Source organism: Miscanthus floridulus, chromosome 11, assembly GCF_019320115.1.
Source record: "Miscanthus floridulus cultivar M001 chromosome 11, ASM1932011v1, whole genome shotgun sequence".
Lineage (NCBI taxonomy): Eukaryota > Viridiplantae > Streptophyta > Magnoliopsida > Poales > Poaceae > Miscanthus > Miscanthus floridulus.
The window spans coordinates 94051559-94074414 of NC_089590.1; the positions used below are offsets into that span (position 1 = coordinate 94051559).

Sequence of the window (22856 nt, forward strand, 5' to 3'; positions counted from 1 at the left end):
CATATATCTTCTATATATATATCACACCACATATGTAACATATATATTTACAATCAGCGAACCAAACATATATTTGCAGTTCTTTACCCATGCACGCTCTGTAATAGTAACCAAACATGCCAGGTGTTATCCTAACAATAACAGTTGTGTGTGTAAGCAATAGCTAATCACACAATGTTCAAAAAAGCATACAAACTTAAGCTATACATTTTCATAATAATAATAATATTATTGATGGCAGGAGTCCTCCACATGCTACGGCAATGACTAGAGCTGATTCGTTGCATAAATGATTACATCCCAAATAAATTAAACTAGTACAGATTGGGGATTGGATGCCAGCAGCGTGAATGGTTGAACTCGAAAATAACAGTTTATAAGATGTGCCAAAAAAAAAAGGCATTGGGCGCCTCGTCTAGTGACCTCAGTGCCAACTATACATTTGCCTCAAGTCCTGATTTGATAATCCGCTGGGGGTAAGCAAGAACTGGCAAGATTCCCAGCTCACACGTGGATTTGAATCAGTCATTAGTTCTGCAAGGGAAAAAAAACAGGTAAATTCTTTGTCCACAAATATAAGTAGGCATATCTTGTGGCGTTCTAAAGAACTTGCAAACGAGATTCTAAAGATCTGAATGCAGCCAAACCATGGCTCCATGGGGGACAACGATGCAGTGAAACGTTTATCCAATTATTTGGTCTTAAGGTCAACTTTCGATCAATATTGATAAGTACACAATTTGAAAACTGCATTAGTATTTTCTTTTAGACTACTAAAAACCATAAAGGCTCACCATTTCAACCCATATAAATCATTACGTTCAAAGATCAAACAAGTATATCCAAGAAAAACATCTGCAGTGGATTTAAAATGACAAGTCAGTGTCACACCTTTGCCTTTTAGAATTAGGCTCATCAATTTGGTCGCGGTTATGTTGACGAGAACTCATAGAATCATCTGGGACATCCCTAGCTCTGTCTGCGCTCCCAGATGCAGCCTGAATCCAGTATCAATGTTACAGGTCAACTAAATGATTAAAAAAAATACTAAATAAACATAATAATCATGAGCAGAAGCGGCAATTGCCTGTGCAGGTGTGCTGCTGCTGTCTGGTGGGGCACTTTGATTCTGTGTTTCAACTTGGGAGATAAATGGCATAATTTGTCTGACCATGCTAGCAAAGTGTAGGGCCTCCGCACTGGCTCCTGACACTTCTGGTGTTGCAAGATTTCTACCCTCTCCCTGCTCGGTGGAAGCCATTGGTGATTGCTGGCTTGAGGTATTTCCTCGAACATTTTCGCCAGGGATCATTGATCCAAGAAAGTCCATTATCTGAGAGAGTGTGACCAGACCATTCTGCTGCCCAGGTGAGGTCTCAGAGCCATCTCCAACATTGACATCAACTGGAGATCCCAGATTACCTGTAAACAACAGAATGAAGAATAGTTCAATAATGCCACAGCTTTCATTGAGAAAATCATCTAGAAAACAAAGGCCAAAAAAAGGCAGCACAAATTATGAAGAAGCATGTGTACAACTACAATCTGAGTACTTGGATGTTAGTTTCCAATAAACCAGCCATTAATTTATCAGATTAAGAGCTGGAAAAAACTACAACCAGATATGTGGACTTTAATCATATATGTGGAGTTTTTAAGTACTAATGACCACATTCAATATACAACTTATTCGAATTAAATTAAAAAACGGAATATCATAAAGACTATGGCACTGCCTCAGTACATAGCTTGTGTACTTGGATAATATTAAATCAGATGGGTAGCTTTCCAGAATTCAAAATGGGGGCTAATTGTATCTGATTTCTTTACTGCTCAGCTGCACCTCACATTTGTAGTTCTGTAGCAGACTCCTTAGATGACTTAGGAGGAAGCTCATTTAAGTCGCATGATCCCATACTATGGCAGGATCAGATTGCCTATATAATGGGTGCCAGCAATTCGAATCAAGTATCAGTTAAACAGAAGTTTCTTTCAAAAGAAAATCTTGAACATATCTTATTCTGATCAGTCCGATAACTAAATAAGTCACTGCCAGATCAGCTTATCAGCCCAACCAGGAGCAGTAAAACCCTATTGAGCCCCTAATAGAAACTCTTTGGTTTACTGAATATGCGACACATTGAAACAAGGTAGAAAAAGATGGTAATGAGGAAAATTGACCTGCTTCATGAGTTTGAGATGACTGAGGAATTGATTGCTGATTAGGATGGGTGCTACTACGAGCAGGTTCATTTGGAGATTGACCATTTCGTTCATCATTACCATTAGTGTTTGCCCTTTGTCGAACTCGAGTGAGAAATGGATAGATAATACCAACACCTCCACTAGACGACCCTGATGGAGCACGACTGATGCCAGCAGGCATGGCAACCACTGTTCTAAGTGGCAATAGTCTAACTCCAGACTCAACTGAAAAAGGAGTGCCACTTGCAACCCCTGAAAATGCTTCACCAATATTTGCATGCGAGGCATCTCCTGGCCTATTCACATTTTGATGTGCTTGTGCACCAGCCGACTCACTTGGGTTGGCTCCAGGCACGGACCCACCTAACAACAAAAAAAGATGCATTTAACAACTGTCATAATCAAAGTAACAACAGGATAAATGAGAACTCAAGAAAAGTAGCTACAAAGATACATCACATTTAGTACAACTATCCCCATAAAAGGTCCAAATATGTTAGCTATTAATTGTAAAATCTACTAATTTTTCAATTGACAAACCCAACTTATAATTTTTTAGGGAGAAAGTAGACCTGATCATGGGCCAACCAACCCGTCACTGCATCAGGTCAGGTTCTGGCCATGGATTCAACCCATGACCCGACCCAACCCGAAAAATCCTGACCCAAAGTAGGAAAGCCCCAAAAAACCCCCGAGAAATAGCCTGACAGACCCGACATTTTTTTCGGCCTAACCCGTCCCAGTGTTTGATCAGGTCTAGGACAAACACACCATATTGTTCTGGTTTATAAAGTATGCTAGAGATCCCAGGTTGAGATCATCCAAAATCCAATATCAAAACCTGGCATCCCCACAGAGTTCAACCACCTGCTAGATATTATAACATTCAAACTTCCTATTGGCAGGCCCACTCTCATTGTAGTTGTGGGATTTGCACCAATAACACCACTTGCAGAGCACTTCTCATCCATAGCACCAGGCTTTGGTCCTACATGCCATTGACACAGCCTGGTGGCATAGATGAAAAGTTCGGTTGAAATGTTATAGATGAAACATTTTTTATTTGTTTAGAATTATAGACTAGTTCAGCCATATGCAATAGTTCGGCATACTTAGACATGATGTGAGCAACTTTTCCATAAATTCAGTCAAACAAATGTGATGCTTGCTTGAAGATGATAGAATCCCAAGAGGAAAAATTTAAGGAATAGACAATAACAGTATTACTCACTTGTGCGGACATGGATATCAACATCTCTCGGATGTAGAACAGATCCTTGCGAACCAAGACTGGAAAATAATGTACCCATTTGGACAGACCTTCCTGGAAATGGAACAGGCTGAACAAAATAAATCAGCAAGCTTGTTATCAGTGAATGCTAAAATTTAAAATTCCAAAATCTCACTTGAACCATAAGAGGATTTGGCCCTGATGGAGATATATAAAGAGCTGGTCCAGAGTTTACAACCGCGTCTGACTGAAAAGAAGGTACAACAAATCAATACAATAGTGCATAATAATATCTAAGCGGAAATGAGGTCAAAACAGTTGTCAGGAAAAACCTACAGCTGACGGATTTATACGCAGTAGCATTGTGGTGCGGCCAAGTTCCAGAAGCAAAGAACCAAGGTTCTGAAGTAGAGAACCCATGCGAACTGCACTACTTTGAATGTCCCTTCGTGTTGCAGGATCAGTTACATTCTCTAGATCTCCCAGCTGAGCTGAGAGTTGCTGTATTGTTTTACAACGGTATTAACTTCAAGATACACTTAAGAGATGTTCAATTGAAAATAACAAGAACTTATAAGCAGGGAATTAAATAGATGCAAACAAACTTCAAAAGAAAATACATGAGTCGTGCATGGGAATCACTTATTTATTTTTTATTCGTATTGAAGTGTTACTGTAAACATGTCAAAGGAGCGCATAGATGCTCCAATTCCCTGACTGAACACTAACAGATTACCCTTTACTACCAAAATTAAAGCATTCACATAGTTCAGTCATGATAAAAAATGCACTGTTTCCTTGGTATGAAATGTTGACCAAATAGGCGATGAAAAACATTTTTTAAAAAATAACCAGGGACATCATTGTACATGTTCCGTTTTTAATTGACAAGAATGATGTATGTTATTTCAATATAAAATACATCATGGTACACGAAATTGTGTATAAACCAGTGGATTTTTGGTAGAATGGATGCCACTGTAGAGCATTCGATTTGATCCTACTATTGGTGACTGGATTTTAAAAAGTGCCAACTGAGGGTCCATGGATCTACAAAACACAAATCTTGCAGTACCATAGTAATAATAATACAGATAAAAAGAGAACATTTGCCATCATTCAAATAACAAAAAAAAAAATAAAAATTTACATGTTTATTATCAGAAATAAATGAGGTTTACTATCAGCAAACATCAAGTAATGCACAACATCATCAAGTCAATAGCAATGAACAGAAGACATTAAACAAAGCAGTAAGAACATAAATTAAGATTAGCTAACTGGTACCAGTAATAAGATTTTGAAAGATGCGACTTACAGACAGCAATGCACCAGTCTGTTCAACAACAATTTGCCTAGTGGAGTGCATATTTTTAGCTAGCAAAGATGAATTATGAAGCCCAAGCGCAGCTGATTCAGGCTGGCTTTCCTGATTTTGAGTACCACCAACACTAGTAGTACTTCCTGCAGTTCTGTTTTCCACATTACCCTCTGTTTGTCCTGTAGAAAAAGATAAATGGAGGTAAACCTTAAGTGGATTACATGATGGATGTAGCTCACAGAAGAATAAAATCAGACCATTAAGATTAAAGCCCTCCCTCCTAAATGAGTCCCTCATAAAGTCAATGTACTGAGACATAGTTGTCAAAGCATCAGGGATGACCTACAACAAAGGAATACATAAATTAAACACATCCTTTTTGGGAATCAGGATGAGCATGTGACAACAATCAGATGAATATTTACATTTGGTTGTGATGACTCATGTGCTGGTTCAGACGGGAAAAGCAGAGGAGCTTGTTGCTGGTCGAGTTCAACTCTTACAGTATTTGGGATGGAAGATTGTGCAGGATCTGAAGGTCTGGTGTCAGAAGATGCTGATGTACCCTGACGTCAGAGAAAATATTTTCAAACAAGTTTCTATCTAAATAAATAATCTAAAATTACTTTAAGGTCACTGGATTACCGAAGATTGTGCATTGATTGTTCCAAGCACGCTTTGGAGAATCTATCAAAAGAATAAGACAAATTTGAATATAATCAAGCTATATGTCAAACTTATAGGTTCTTCAGCAAAAGAATGGTGGGACAGAACGCCTCAATGCATGTAGGAAATTACTCTCACCTGCGCAACAAAAGCTGGGAGTTCACTGCTCCCAGGATCCACATTAACAGCCTCAAGTACTACACTTCTTGCCACTGTGGGTCCACGACGACGGTCAGAATTTGATGTGTTACCTGTAAAATTGTACCAATTTACAGTGCATATAAGTTAGTATCCAGAAGTGAACATGGAATATTTGGAAATTGGAAGATGCACCGTGAAATTGTAACGGTTAATATGGTATTATGTTACAAATGCTCAGTCCAGACAAGTTACAGGCCATAGGGTTATTTGGAAGGAGTCCAACAAAGATTGGAGCATCAGAGATAAGCCCTTTGAATAACGAATAGTTTAGCTTAGCTCCAAAGTGAAGTTGTGGCAGAGAGTGCATTGGTTGCCATATAGTGAGGGTGCTTGACTATACATACAGATATATTAAGTCAATAGCACAAACTAAAACATAATGGAAAGATCTAAATCACAAAAGGTGAAAATAGCATACATCGCAGATAACTTTCAATGTTAATACTACTATATTGACTTAATAGTTTTAATTTTTTTTCATTTGAGGACAGCAAGATGCTCGAAAAAATAATATAAAATTTCAGCACCATATTTTGTCACGTGATGAGACTCAAATTTCAAAAAATAGAAAACCCTTCGATACGATGTCGGATGAAGATAATTTTTATATGTAAATTGTAGACCTCAATGAGATCTACAACTTTGTAGTTTTGAGTTTTTTCATTTGAGGACGTTAAGATGCTCAAAAAAATAATTTAAAATTTCGACGCCTCCCAAAAATAGAAAACCGCTTTTGAAACCGGCCGAGGACCAAATTCGTCCGGTTTTGATAGTTGGAGGGTGTTTCTTGACCGGTATCATAGTTGAAGGTTGAAAATCGAACTTCAGTGCAAGTTGAGGGTTGTAAAGTGTACTTTACCCTAAATAAAATAAGCAGAGCTCAAATAAGTATGACTTGAACAGCAAACCTATTAACACTAAACCATAAGGCAGTACCTATTTGTATGACACATTTGTTAAATTGTGTGTTCCTAGAAGAAAACAGACACACTAATAATACTTTGCATATCTGGGAGCGCTGGGAGTATCAGACTATTAGTTCAATACAAAAACTAAAATGTGTTGCCATAGAAGCTGCCTCCACATGCTAAATTGTTCCAACGCAAGGGGATTCTCCAATGGTTCTTGTGGGACACCAGAACACTAGAACTTGATGGTCATGCCATGAAGACCAAAACATTTCTCAAAGGATGTAAGCCACCAAAACACTTTTATAGCATGTGAACAAAACAACATAGAGTGATAGGGAGACAGGAAAAGCCTGATGATGCTATCAAAACATTGTAACTTAATTCAACAGGTTTGCTAGGCAGCAGGAACAATAGTATTTCTTTGAAAGCAATATTCAATTACCTCAACATAAAAAAAGATGCTTTCTTGATTCTAGATCTAGATAACTTTTAACTAGTTAACAAAACTCCATAAATTTACAATTCTTAAGTTTACAAACCTTCAGTTGCTGCATTTCCAGATGTAGCTGACTGGCTTGGATGTCTAACAACAAGATGTAATGTATGACCATCTTCGACATCTAAAAATGTTGTAAAGGAAAAGCAATATACTCGAACATGGCATGAGTAATTTCCTCATCTAAAAATAATGGAAGTCACTGTTCAACTGAAACAAAATAAATGAGATTAAGCATGCTATTGACAGAATAGGCTGTCATCTGTATCTTTCCATTACACAAGTTACCGAGATTCTGCTTTCAGCTGAATTATGAGATTTTTTTTATTCATAATATTGATATTTGCTGAAGTCATATTTCAGAATATTCATATTCTGATTTATATCTTTACAAAATTCAAATACGAATGTTGTTGAGGCACTGTTCATTTGTATCCAATCCATTTACACCCATAACACCATGACTCCATCAATTTGGTAAATTTCATCTCACAATATTAGGGAAATGAATTTCTTAAAAAAAAATTGCATTCACTTAAAACGTTAACAACATCACCAATAACACCATACATTCCCAACAATCTCATCAGCATGAACCATAGGTTCCCTCTGACCGATAGGACATAAGGCTTTAAAAATATGATATATCAAACAGGATTATCAATCTTATGCTGTCAATCTACATACTTCTTAATTGATGTTAGAACTAAAAATGTTTAACCAGCAAAAATTCTAAATCTCTACATTTTCGATTGGAGGTAATATTTGAAACTAAAAAGACCGAATGAAAAAAAACTTGGCCATGGAAAAAAATAAAGTAGGTTGTCTTGCAAAGTAGTAACAGATTAAACCCCAACACTGGATAATTAGGCAATTTTCAGAGATATGACATTATTTAGTACTCCCTCCGTTGCAAATTATAAGACATTTTGGCTTGTCTAGATTCATAACTTTTGCTATGCACCTAGATATATATTATGTCTAGATACATAGTAAAATCTATGAATCTAGAAATGTCAAAACGCCTTATAATTTGGGACAGAGGAAGTATTTACTGTGATTGATGTCATCTACCGATAAAATACATAGGGCAGTCTGTAGGTGGAGTAAACAAATCTCACAAGACAAACAGAAAAAATAGAATAGAAGAATGAAACACTAAGTAGATAAGGATATGATAAGCAGACAAGAGTTCATCATCCTTCAAGACTCTCCCACGACAAATCAAGCGTTGCTGTTCAGACAATATTCCAGTTACAGTAGCAATTTTCTCTTTCAACAGAGGAACTGGCACCTGTAAATGGGACAATGGAGTAACATGTGGTTTGCCTTGACAAACAAAAAATGACATGAAAAATATTTCATGCACCCTCTAGTTTCAAAGCTGCAGATACAAATATATGTTATTACTCACCAGCAAAATAGTAAATGCATGGAGGAACAGCGCATAGGTTAGCATGTTATACCCCATAATCACCAAAAAACTAATTTTGTTTTTCATTTCATTTCTTGTTGTGATCTTAGCCGAGGTTAAGGGTTAGCTCTACTGCATAGTTATCCTAGCGTGCAGTCTCACATGAGGCCATGTGCACAAACATATCCAGGTCCCCAGACAAAACTATCAGAGCTGTTTGCTTCCAAGTTCCAACAACCACAAGCTAGCTACTTACCCGGAAAACAATTAGCTACAAGGTAACAATTGAATTTTCAAACAGTTTCTGATTTATAAGATGTGTTGATTAGAAGTTAATCAATATGTTTTTGTGCTAATTTAACACAATTTTAGGAACAACCAACCATATCCCAATGAGTAAAGAATATTTAATCAAGAATCTTACATGCACATTTAAATATTTCTGAAATTTACAGATTGGAATTAAGTGCTGCCCCAAATGCCTCAGATCAACATGTTACATCACAAAAATGATTAAACATTGGATATGATGGATATTATAGAAGTGACTTGGGAAAATTGAGCAAACTAGCCATTTATGTATACTCCCTCCGTCCCATATTATTTGCACGTTTGTGATTTGAATTTTGTCCCATAATGAATGAACAAAGAGGCTGAGTTCCTAGGTACGGCACTAGCTAGAAGTAGCCAGAACCTTGTGGAATGAGCCAAAGAAATAAAAAAATCAACTTAGAAAAGGTAAAGAAAACCGATGGAGGCTTATCCCTTGTAGTGTGAAGTGGAGCATGTGAGCCTTTTTCACCGAATTCACAGGGGCAGCAGCATCATTTGCCACCTGTACTATCTACTATGTTTCCCCCTCGAAACCTAGACGAACGATTATTTTGGGATGGAGGGAGTCATTCATAAACACTATATTTCTGAACAAATCTTGCATGGAAAATCCCTGAGCTTCTCACGCAAAGTACGCAACCACAAATAATAGCTCAAATAACACGCATGTAACTATGTAGAGTAAATATACAAACAGCCACCTTATGAGATACATGTGCATTATCAACTTACACATTTATTCACACGCAAATTGTATGTCTGAGAATCCAAGGTCTTGATTTTGACCTCGATTGTAGTCTCGGAATCTTCAGCACAATGTTGCATTTGTACATCTGAAGTAGCCATGTTCTCCTGCACTTTGAATTTTAGAGTTGCAAACAGCAACTGTCAGTTCATATAATTTGTTTTTTTTACCGAATAAATAAGTTCAGAATCCAAAACCAAAACCAATATGAGATCGCAAATATGCCATGACCGACATCAAGAATCAAGACAAATTCATTACTCTAGGTGTTGGTTGATGCACAACTAAACTATAATAATCACTAAAGCAGCACAACATAGGACAATTGAATCTCTCCTTGATCTAGTAGTCTGGGACTCACGAGTCACATATGGAGTGACTCACTGTAGTGTATTCTGAAACTCACGAGTTATCTACAGGGGCGGACCCAGTAAAGGACATGCGTGTACACATGTACACCCAATAATTTTTGCAAAGCAATCGAAGTTAGTAGGCATAATACATGCATATACACATGTAATTAGATTCAGATCCGATTACGAATAGTATATTAGGGTTTGGGCGCACAGTTTTATCTATGAACTACGTTAAGGTTTGGGCGCACGGCTTCGCATGGCAGGAAGGGAGGACCAAGGGGAGGGAATACCTAGTGTCCTGGTTGTGCTCGTCGCCGGCCAAAGTGGCGAGTGGCGAAGTAGGACAGCAGCGACGGTCGCAGGGACACCGGGGCTGCAGAGGGCGGACGCCGTGCCGGAGATGGTCGCGAGGACGCTGGGCCCCAGGTGGTGCTCGACCGAGCGCAGTCTCCTCTTCGGGTTGCGGTGCGGAGAGCGGATGGAGAAGATCGGCTGCGGGCGAGACGCATCCAGGCGGCGGGCCAAGGGTCGAGCAAGGTTAGAAAAAATGCTAAGGGCAGTTTGTGAGAGCTCTGCTAACCACCCAAACGTTCAAAATGCTAATTAATTGAGGTGGGCGTCAACAGAGAATCACTTCTTCCTTTACGCTATAGACTCTAGAGCTAAAAAAACCTGCTTCAACCTGCTCTCTGTTATATTCTGGTAGAGATTAGTAGAGAATCAATTCTCATCAGCTTCCCACTCTGCTCACTCCTAGAAATCCAATGAAATCACTCCATCGAACAATTAAGGAGCGAAGCTCTTCTAAACGGGACCCTAAGCGATATCTACGAGTGACCTACCACCTAGACCTTAGGCGTGTCTACATATTCTCTAATATCATATACATCTACATATATTATTATCTTATAAAATAAATAAATAAAAACAAGAGACTATGAACTTAAAGTTATATATAATGTAAAAAAGGCCCCGTCTACCTTACTTACCGCACGTTATTCTTCCTCATCTAAGTCAACACTCCATCTAACCTTATCCATCCACCTCCCGCACTACTCTGCTTGCACCCATACTTGCCTCCTCTCGTCCACAGTTCTCACCTACTGGCGTTGCCTCTATCTCCTTCAGGCTACGGCCATCGCCTATGCAACCTCGCACCCATCGTCTCTGCCCGCACTCCTCCCACCATCCGCACACTGCCTCCTGTTGCGCCCATAACACGCCTTCCTCTTGGTCACGCCTGCCGCTAGCCTCCTCCAGGCGCGCTTGCCGCCTCTGCCGTCACCTGTCGTCCCTCTCTCAAGCAGTACGGCCTTGGATCTGGGGCATGCCGCCTATTCTCCGTCTACCCCCTTAGGTAAGGCGGTGTCCCTCCGCCTAGCGCATAAGCACGTATAGGCGAGCGCTTTGTGGAACATTGGGGCAAGCTCGGACGTGAGGGGAGAGGAGGCAGCCGCCGCCCTCTGCGGATGGATTGGGAGTAGGAAGATTATAGGCTGATAGATGGATCCACGTGTTAAGTGTGCTATCTCATGTTTTTTACAAATTTGAGGAGCATCATGTGTATCCAAAGGGGGTTCACATCAAAAAATGTACAAGATGAAGTAACAGCAGAACTTGTCACTAGGGTAGGAGGCCTGGATGGCAAAGCATAAAAGATTTAAAGACAGTATCATACATGACTAATGGAGATAAGTATACATTAAATGCTAGTGCTAAAGATAGCGATGCATATTTGTGGAATTTTCTAGATAAATAATGAGCATACATGAGACATGTTTGTCGTGTTTCATAGCAAACTACGATACTCTAGGTCTAGATATTCTTGTATGCTAAAAATATCTAAGAAATAGATAAGTATTAAAATACCATGTGACTATGAGCAGGTATAAAATAGTCGTGTCCATTGATGTGTTTCGTTCACATCCATAATAAGCCACTATAAATAATATAGTCACTAGATATATGCTCGTGCGTTGCACTGGGATCATAATTTTTTACTGAACCTCATTACTCGGACGCAAACGTGTGAGCTTCGAGGATTTTGTATTAGACGTGGACTCCGGTTTTCGTATTAAAACCGTGTAGGATGTGGACGCCAGAGCTCTAAGTGGAGGATGATTCGTATAGGACGTGGATACATGAGCAGGGAGCGAAATTTAGTATCACCGGGTAGATGATTACTTTAGAGTCTTTTTAGGTGTAGATAGAGATAAGGGCAACTCCATCTAAGCCCCTACTTAGGCCTCATTTCATTTAGAGAGCCCAAACACATGAAAAACATCTCCAACCGACCCCTATTCAGCCCCCCGATGGATGAGGGACTCTCATTTCTCTCTCCTGAACTCTCAGATGTAGGAGCCTTTTCATCCTTTTCCCTATTCCTCCTTTCTCTCTTCCTGTAAAGCTAACAAGTGGGGCCGATGAACAGGGTCCATGACAATACATTAGAAAAGTGGAAAAATTTAGGAGATCGGTTAGAGTGCGCTAAAAAGTAGGGGATAAAAAATTTAAAAACTATTAATAATATCATATGTATTGTTGTTAATATTTAGATATTATACATAGTCTTAACAATTTTTTTGGAAGATCCAAACAGAATTGAGAGGGTCAGAGGGGAATTACCTTGCCAGGGGTGACAGAGGAGAAGGGGAATTGTCAAGATAGAGGTGAGGTAGCCGACAAGACAGGGGATTACAGTAGCTAGACCGCCTGAAGGCTTGAGAGGATGAAAGCCCTAATTTGGTTTTGGCTAATTGATGAAACCTATTTGGACTAACCCTAAGCTCTAAGTGCAGATTTGAGATAGGTTGGTCCAACCCAAGTGAAGGAGCTAGGTGGCACTCATGGATGGAGATGGCCACATGAAGTGAAGTCCATAGTGGTGGTGTGGACATGTGATGATGATCTTGAAAAAGAAGAAAGAGAAAAACAAAACGGGCTCAAGGCAAAAGTGATATCTATAGGGTCGTTTTATTTTTGGTGATCAAGACACTATAGAGAGTGTGATCACATTTAGGATAGATGGTCATACTATTAAGAGGGGAGCTCTTATCGGATAACTCGATCATCTAGTGCCACTAGGAGTTGGAAAACTTGCATATGCATTTTAGACCTAGTGCACATTCAGTGAGAAAGTGATTAACCTTTGAAAATTGATTTATGAAAATGCTAACACACTTGCACGTGATGGTGAAACACTCAGACTATTAGCGCATTTGCAAAGGTGGTCAAAAAGATAAAGAAAAGGAGGCGTAGCCGGGCTTGGGGTGCTGCCCCGAGGGCACCACCATGCCCTGTCCGGTGCACCGGCACCCCTGTGGCGATGATCGGCTGAGGAGGTCGAGAGGGAGGTGTTCTGGTGGGGCACCGCCACCCCTAGGGCGGTGCCCACCTGACCTCGGTCGAGCAACAGCTGAGTGAGCGTGGGCACCGGTGCATCCAGTATACACCGCGGCCATAAGGGCGTTGTAGCGCCTGGTCACTGCCACTAGAGGGGCGGTGCCACCGCCATTTTTATCCAGAGAGCGGAGAAAACTAACCTGGTCACCGCCGTGGCCACCGCCACCCTGAGGGTGGTGCACCGACAGTTTTTCTAGAGGCTGGTGTTTTCGGGCAGCTGGCCAGTGGTCACCACCATCCTAGGGACGGTGCCACCACTGCCTGTCCAATGCCCGCCTGGCCAGTCAAACTAGCCATTGGGCCAACCATTGGGGGGCACCGCCACTTCTAGGGCGGTGCCACCACCGTCGTGTCCGGTGACCTCGCAGAAGCGGGCTCCAAGGGGTAATAGCTCTATTTGCTTGTGGACTTTATAAATAGAGGTGGTGGCCGGCCTTGGCTACTCTCTTGGCACTTCCCACACCTACATACACTCTTTGGGAGCTGAGCACACCACTCCACTCACTTGCACACTTGATTTGATCATCTTGAGTGAGATTGAAGAGCCTCTAGTGCATTGCTTAGTGTTCTAGTATCTTGTGGCACTAGTTGGCCGATTTGGGCTGGTGAAGATCTTGTTACCCTTGGAGTTTCCCGACACCTAGATGACCAATGATTGGTGGATCGTCGAGCGAAGGAAGGTGATTGTCTTTGACTCCGATCATTGTGATTGTGAGGGCTTCTTGTGCCTTTCCCAGCGGAGCACCAAAGGCAACTCTAGTAGATTGTGCATGGCTTGTGGATCCTCATCTTATGTTGGTTGTGCGGCACCCAGTTGTGGGCTAGGCGTGTGATGCCTATTAGCGCGTGAACCTCCAAGTGAGTGAATCACCACAATAGGGACTAGCTTGCCGGCAAACAAGTGAACCTTAGAGGAAAAAATGATTATGTCATCGTTGTCTCCTTGGTATTCTTTGGTATTCATTGATTGATCACTTGCCACGGCGGTATATCACTTCTACCACTCTCTTGCATTACTTTGTGTATTTATCTTGTGTAGTGCTTGTAGCTAGTGTAGCTCTTTAGTTGTAGTTCTCTAGCTAGCTTGTTCACCTAGGTGTAAATTAGTGACATAGTTCTTGTGTGATATACTAGAGATCATAGAAATTAGAATTGGGTAGGTGGCTTGCAACACTAGTGTAGTGCTAGCGTAAAATTCACTTCGCCATCTTATTTACTAATCACTTGTCTTAGTGTTGCTGTAGAATTTTTAATAGGCTATTCACCCCCTCTAGCCATTTTGAAGCCGTGGTCACCTTGATTTGAGGCTTAACAACCTTTGGTGTCAAAATGGCTCAAATCAACAACACCAAGAAGTCACCCCAATTTGATGGCTCAAATTATCCTTATTAGAAGGCTAAGATGACCACCTATATCAAGTCAATCAATAGAAATATTTGAAAGGTGGTGAAGACCAAGATTAAGGTTGTCAATAAGGAAGCACCCACCGCGGCCGAAGAAGTGTTGCTCCAAAATAATGATATTGCTCTTACTGTCATACATGATGCATTGGATGAGAGGACATTTGAGCAAATCAAGAACATTGAGATGGCTCATGAAGCATGGAGGAAGTTGCATGAGTCATTTGAAAGCACACAAGCGATAAAGGGTGCCAAGGCATACATTCTCAAGGAGAAGTTTGTTAGCTTCAAGATGAAGAAAGATTAGAGTGTGCCAAAGATGTTCCATAGGCTTCAAGTGCTTCTCAATGATCTCAAAACACTTGGAGAAGAGGTGAAGGATAAGGACTTCTCTCACAAGTTCTTGAGATGCTTACCATCAAGATTTGGCACATTGGTCACTATTCTAGTGAGGAGTGGTTTAAACACCCACTACTACAGATTGACTTATCACTATCGCCACTTTTACTGCCGTAGCAATAGAAGCGACTGTGTTATGCTTCCATGGCCGATTGGACCGATAGCGAGGCCTCCTGAGGAAGAAAACTAATAGTTAAAACTTCTACCACTGATGGGTTAACAATAGATACAGCAGCGATATTTTATCAGCCGTATGAAAAGCCGAGCCAACTGGGATACGTGTTATGGTCGTCGGCCCTCCACGACTGTTTGGTCTTCTAGCGGTAAAGTGAGCGTTAGTTATTTCCCAACTACTTACACTTCTCCATCTTCAAGTTGGCCTATTTAACCAGGGTCTGGATGCACCTCTTAGGCTCAATCCACACACTCTTGAATGCGCACACTCATGAGCGCTAATGTATCTTTCCTCATTGCCAAGAAGTGCTTTGTCTTCATCCTTGCACCTCTCACGCCCTCCTCCTGGCCGTGAGAGGTGTAAGATGGAGATAAAGCACCTCACTGGGTGTTTGGAGAAGGCCTTCAAGATTGGGTGCTTTAGATTCCATAATATTGCTTCCCTTTAGCATCGAGATGCTAATCTGCATCCCTCGACGCTAAGAGGTAGCAAGATTATGGAATATAAAGAACCCCACTAAGATGTAGGTGCAAGTTTTGCAAGGTGCTCCTTCTCCATCCTTGGCAAGGTGTTGCCGCTGAACAGGAGCTTGACCTTGATGATTGCAGATCTTGTGTCAACAGAAGATCTATAATCATTTGGTTCTCTCCTGTTCAGGGGCTCTATACTCGATTGGGGTGCTTTAAGTTTACGAGGTGTTCGTTCTTCAAGATTGGGTGCTTTATATCCTGTCTTGTTGCTCTCATGGTCAAGAAGCAGATCACATCCCTTTACTATGAGGGTTGCAAGATGGAAGGTAGAGAACCTCACTAAGGGTGAAGTTTTGTGATGTGTTGCGTCATTCTTCAGATTCCATAATCTTTATACCTCGGAGGATCTGTTGCTTTGTATGTGCAAACCGCCATATGGTATGGATCTGTTATCGCATAGACCTCAATGGAAAATATGTAAAGAAGTACTACTAAAGTATTTAATTTGGGTTGATGCTTGATAGCTGAGTCTTATTGGTTCAAAATAGCTGACACCTAGAGTATTGCCTTTAGAACAAAAAATAATAATAAAAGACAGGATCAAAAGTGACATTCAAACAGTAGATTGTTTACTTATAACTTATAAGACCCTAGATATAACCTATGGTGCTAAAAAACATTATTTACAATATCTTGTGCATGGATGGTCACTGCGATAGCCTCAGTAGCATCAGTGAAGTCTCCAATCCGATACTCTTGATCTTCTAGCAGATCAGTGTCCAGAAAACCAGGTTCAAGGTGATGGAGCTCGTGCCCTGAACGCAGTTGTACTGCAGCAAGAGCAGCACTGGCACCATAGCAGACGCCATGAGTTGCCACTTCTCTAGCACAAACCGGAATGTCCTACAGGCGATCTTCAAGAGAAACACCCCTAACATTGACTGCTACGACTATGCCAAGTGGTGCACGTTGGAGGGTCTCGTGGCGATTCTCTAGGTCAATCTCTCGGCGATGAGCCTCCTCAATCTACGATGAGAAGCAACCAACTGTTCCTTAAGATCTAATGAAAATGAAGGGTTACCGGATAAAGTCGCGAATATAAAAGCAAAGACTCTTTAAAGAAATTTTACCTGCTGCCCTAGTATGAGCTTCATCAGCCCTCATTTGAGCAACATTGGTCTCTTCTTTAAATGCAGAGAGGGTTGTTTTAACGGCATCGAGACATTGCTCGAGCTGACCTACCTCAAGCGTGGCTTCAGAATATAACTTTCCGGCCTCCCTCCTTTCACGTATAAGATTCTGGATATCCTGACCTGACTCGGAGGATGAAGTTGAAGATGAAGATACCATGGATCTAGCAAGATGTTCTTTGATAGCATGCACAATCGATTGTTGTCCAACCTCCACCAGAGTTGGCCAATGTATCACAGCATGAGATGTAGCTTTGCATATTCAAAGGATTAATGTAAGGCAGCCATAGAGATAAGAAATCATTCTCTCTCACCCTTGGTGATGAAGAGGGACATGAAGGCGTGGAGGTGGATCCACGACATCTAGAGTTCCCTCCCTTGGATGCTTGTCGTGAGCCATTGTTTAGAAGTAGACTAGAAGGATAAAACGAAGAAGAAAAGATATGTGACACAGCATAACAAATGAAACACAAACAATATTCCTTCTACTCCGCCTTGCCTCCAAATTGATAACCCTAGGGGGCAGTGGGTTCATCGAAAATTGAGGGGCATGTGTTCACACCAAAATTTATTCCACAATTTGGGGGCATGTGTTCACACCGAAATCTAGGAAGATGCATAGGAAGCCCAAAACTCAGGGAAGCGTGCGTGAGTGTTGAATGTCGTCCCAACTTCCAACATCATCCCCACCACTTAGTAAGCCGGGAATCATCGTATACCTCGTCTTCCCTGATGCGTGCTCCCTAGATCACGCATCTTAACTGCACTAAATCTGGATGCATCTTCAAGGCTGGCCTATTTAAGCTGGGCCTTGGTGCACTGAGTCTTTCGCCCCCCTCTTGTCCCCTCCCCTCCCGCCACATCCCTTAGCATCACACTGAGTGAGAGAGCGACAACTCCTTTCATTCACCATGGTTCATGGCGTACTTCGGTGGCTCAGCCGTTGCTAGGAGAAGGCTTTCAAGATCGGGTTCTACAGTAGCCTGCTGGTGCCCATTCGTCTTAGGTGTTTGAGGAAGTTCCGCGAAGAGATGGAGAAGAACAATACCATCTTCGGTGGCTTGGGGCACCGATGACATGGCGGCTAGGCTCATTGATGGTCGGCGTGTGGGAGACTTCTAGGTCAGAATATCTGTAGGAAATCTTAAAGGGCAGAGGGTGCCTTACTGTTGCCAGGAAAATCTTTTGAGCCCATAGATCTCAACCTAGGATCTCTCGATGTCGTGTCATGCGTTCCACCCCAACACTGATGAAGACGGTGCGGGCAAGGCTCCTTGTGGGGCTCCTCATCCTCTCGGATGTTAGAGGGAAATCTGTGAGATGGTTCTTCCCTAGGCTTCTTCTAGGCGTCATCCCTGTTCATGGCGAAGATTCAGAGGCGCAGTGAAGGTTAGTTACACCTTTGTCCGACTTCTACGCTTCATGAGATGTTCATCGCTCAGTACGGGGATAAACCTACGGTCATCGCTTAAATTTGGCTTATGCTGATTTGTTGTGAGAGAAAAACACTGTTCGTTCGCTAAAAAGTACTACTGAAGTAGTGCTGAAGAACAGGATCAAGGTTTTTGTCATCATAACTGTTGTTGCTGATAGATCATTATTATTGTACATCAGGTGAATGAAAAGTGTAACAGAGTTAATCGAAAAAGAATGTCTTTTGTTGATTTTGAACACTGTTACCTCACTGTGATGCTGGTGGGGTGTTGGTTTGTATGTGCAAACCAAGGCAAGCCTCGATGCATAACCCTTATTTTGAATGATCACTAGATATATATATGTGATGTGCATTTACGTTACAGGATTTATATTGAAACTACATACATAGATATACCTACCCAGGAGTCCTACTAGCATAGGTTAAGTAGCTGCTATGCTTAGGCTATCGGTAGCGTGAGTAACCTATTGTTACTCATAATAGGTGATTATTATTATCACTCTCATAATAAAATGGTAAAAGGAAATAGAGATCGGGCAGGGATATGGTACGGGTATTGGTGGATGTAAGAGGTTGTGTCCCATGGTCAACGGGGCATAGCTTGGTTACACTGTTTTCCCTATCCATGTCAATTAAGGACCAGCCGTTGTATTGGATTCTTGTCAGGTCACATACTTATTATTCTGAGCACATACTTGTTTATGAGAGCAGGAAAGGCTCATTGCTCTTTTGTCATGGGTTCTAGCTCTTTTCGGACCGACTGATTGGAGGTAGGGATGGTGGAGGTCTAAGCACCACACTAAGTCTAGGACTTAGGAGTGGGGGCTTGGAGTCCAAGTTTGAACGGGGACCTAGACCCCTTGAGAGGAGAGTGATGGGTTGGTCTTGCTTGTGTCTGGGGTACAAGCAGGGCATGTGTTTTGGGGTACCCAGCTGGGCTATATTGATTCGCGAATCGTCGTGTAATACGGTACAACTTATCTATGATCTAGCACCGTAGTAAGAACTGGAAGATGAAAGATGGTAAAATGGATCTGATTGTTCAACTCTTGCTTGAAAGTAGAGCAGGTGCTTACATAGAATGGCTAGATAAATGAACTAATCATGACTGCTAATAAGAATATCCATAAGGATTCACTACTAGTAAGGTTTTTCGCAAAAAGGAAACCCAGCAACCATAAAGCTTATCATATCCTTTGGAGTCGGGAAGTTATTCCCACTAGTCAGGTAAGTCTTGCGGGTACATTGTGTACTCAGGGTTTATTTACCCCTGTTGCAGGTGTAGCTTGAGGAGTAGCTATTGAGTGGAGGATTCTTCTGGTGGGCAAAGACGGATCCTTGTATCTTATTGTTAGAAGTTTATTTCAATTCCGCTGTTTAAATTCCACACTCTGAACTTGGTATTGTAATAATGTATTTATGAGAACTCTTGATGTATGAAATAGACTAAGTATTGTAAACTAGTTCTTATTATTGGATCCTAGAGGAAAAACATAGATTGTTCGAGTTCTCCCTTGGGGTGTGCTCGATGGAACCATTCAATGTAGCTTGCTTTCGGGGGTGCTTAGTGTCTAGTGGAAGACAAGCACCTTCAAAGGTGTGTTATTGGGCGATTCTACCATAGGTGTTATCAGAGCCAATAATGACTTACGAGTTTCATAACTCTTTTCAAAACCTAAAATTTGACCAACAAAAGTTTTGCAAAAAGTAGGATGCGATAAAATCATGTAAATAAGTATAAGCCCTAGCAATATGGTCTATCTAGGATAGCGGGACTGGTTTTATCTAATCAAGTTTCTATAGGTACACTAACTTACGCTGCGTAAGAATCGTTTAGCATACGAAAAGTGAGTGTGCGATGTGCTGAAAATTTTTGCGAATGCCACTATATTCTGGCTTGAGTGAATGGGTAGGCCGATGCATGTATCATGAAAAGAGAATCTTGCTTAAACTAAACTTTCCCCACACGTATAAATGGATTAGTGAATCGATAGGATAACTTAAAAGAATGCCTTAATAAAACCTTATCATTTCTCTAAGTCTCTTGTTCCTAATCTGGAGGGTTGTCCCTAATGGTTGGTTCGTATCTATTTATAGATGAACCTAAGGTCGGGTCATGGGAGTACCAGTGCTAGGGCAGACCTAGGCTATGGTCTTGGTAAAGGCCAAGGTGAAAGTGGTCATGGCAATGAGAACGGCAACAGGGAGAGCCACGAGGCCCCACTTCTGGCTCCTCCTCCTCCACCACCACCACCTCCGATGACCCATGCGGAGATGATGGCGGAGATGCTGGCTGTTTAGTGTGAGTTAGCCCGTGCCTTGGAGATGCTTGCCCAGGCCATTGGTGGCTTCGCCCGTGGAGGCCACGGTGGGAACAACGGGAATGGGGGTGGTGCCCACGGTCCTGAGGGGCCCTGTTCTTACTAGGATTTCTTAAAGACACACCCACCCACGTTCACGCCAACTGCTGAGCCTCTGGATGCGGAGCATTGGCTTCGTATTCTAGAGCAGAAGTTTCAGCTGCTCACTATGACTGAAGAATAGAAGGTGTGCTTTGCAGCGCAGCAACTGTTGGGTTCTGCCAGTGCATGGTGGGACATGTTCAATGCCATGCAGCCAATGGATCACCATGTGACTTGGCAGGAGTTTACCGCCACTTTCAGAGAGTACTACATTCCTGCTGGTGTGCTGAACAGGAAGTTGACGAAGTTCCTAGACCTAAAGCAAGTGAGCATGTCTATGATGGATTATATGAACAAGTTCAACCATCTAGCATAGTATGCTAGGACCCACGTCGATATTAATGAGAAGAAGATGGACCATTTCTATCACGACCTCTCTTGTAGTCTGCAGAAGGAGCTGTACATAGGGAACTACCAGACTTTTGGTGCTATGATGAATGCTGCTATTGCCATGGAGGGACTTCAGCGTGACTCTCAGGCTAAGTGTAAGCGCCAGCGGGTGATTACTAGGTCTTCTAGTCACCCCAGGCTCAGAAGGTACAGGTTGTCAGGTGGGTGCCCTATCAGTCTTCGGGTGGGCAATCATTCCATCATCCTCAGCAGACCTACCAGACACCTCACACTCAATACCGTGCACCTACTCAGCAGCTACAACCACAGCCTCAGGAACAACAGATTCCACCTCGTCAGGGGTAGGGGAACAAGCTGGGTGCTTGTTTCAAGTGTGGCAAGAAGGGCCACTATGCTCGAGAGTATCCACAGAACCAGCCTACACAGTCTTCCCAGCCTTCAGCCAACTCTCGTCTAGTCAAAAGTACGATTATCAAGAAGAAGGTGCCCGTAAGCCGCTCTGGACAAGTCAACTTCACTGAGGCTGAGAAGATCTTGCAGAATGAACCTATGATGGCTGGTATGTTTATCATTGATTCCCACCCAATATATGTGTTATTTGATTCTGGTGCATCACATTCATTCATGAGCATGGGGTTTGCACAGAGGCACAATATATCTCTTATGGCTATTCCTATTACCAATAGATGCAATTATGGGCATGGACTGGTTGCGAGTTTATAGGGTACTCTTGGACCTTAAGTAGAGAGTTGTTAAATTATGACTTCATTCTTCCAAGGATAGGATGTCTCTTCTTATGCCCTCAGATCCAGCCTTACCAGTTGTTGCTCATGTTGAAGCTTCTCCTAATCTTGCCTCTATTATTGTAGTCTGTGAGTTCCTAGATGTCTTTCCTAAAGATCTACCTGGGTTGCCACTGGATAGAGATGTGGAGTTTTCTATTGAGTTAGAACCTAGCACTGCTCCTATTTCATGGTGTCCCTACCGCATGGCTCCTAAAGAACTAGCAGAGATGAAGAAGTAGTTAGAGGAATTGTTGGAAAAGGGATTCATCCGTCCTAATTCTTCACCATGGGGTTGCCCAATTATTTTTGTGAAGAAGAAGGACGATACTCCGTGGATGTGTGTGGATTACCGCCCTCTCAATGCAGTAACCATTAAGAATAAGTATCATTTACCTCGTATTAATACTTTGTTCGATTAATTGGCTGGTGCCAAGGTGTTTTCAAAGATTGATCTTCGTTCTGGGTATCATCAAATTAAGATCTGACTACAAGATATACCAAAGACAACTTTCTCTACTAGGTATGGGTTGTATGAATACTTAGTCATATCCTTTGATCTCACCAATGCTCCTATATTCTTCATGTATCTTATGAATTCAATCTTCATGCAGAGTTGGATAACTTTGTAGTGGTGTTTATTGATGATATTTTGATATACTCCAAGAACAAAGAAGAGCATGCACAACATCTTTGGATAGTACTAACTCGATTAAGGGAACACAAGTTGTATACCAAATTCAGCAAGTGTGAGTTTTGGTTGGATCGAGTGCAGTTTTTGGGACATGTTCTGACACCTGAAGGTATCTCTATAGACCTAAGCAAGATGCAAGATGTGTTAAATTGGAAGTCTCCAAAGTCAGTGCATCAGATCCGTCAGTTCCTTGGTCTTGCTGGTTATTATCGGTGCT

General features: G+C 41.7%; 1 protein-coding gene across 1 annotated transcript; it reads right to left on the reverse strand.

Moving 5' to 3' along the window:
* Positions 1 to 574: 574 nt before the first annotated feature.
* On the reverse strand, positions 575 to 10343 carry LOC136493984 (ubiquitin-like domain-containing protein CIP73). The gene is made up of 15 exons (XM_066490115.1): positions 10170 to 10343; positions 9511 to 9630; positions 8208 to 8325; positions 7075 to 7155; positions 5562 to 5674; positions 5403 to 5444; positions 5183 to 5323; positions 5015 to 5099; positions 4755 to 4936; positions 3773 to 3937; positions 3612 to 3683; positions 3437 to 3545; positions 2182 to 2568; positions 1088 to 1422; positions 575 to 998 (listed from the first exon to the last, which is right to left on the reverse strand). Exons 2-15 carry the CDS (start codon positions 9622 to 9624, stop codon positions 867 to 869), a joined length of 2076 nt encoding a protein of 691 aa, XP_066346212.1. The 5' UTR covers positions 9625 to 9630; positions 10170 to 10343; the 3' UTR covers positions 575 to 866.
* Positions 10344 to 22856: the final 12513 nt, after the last annotated feature.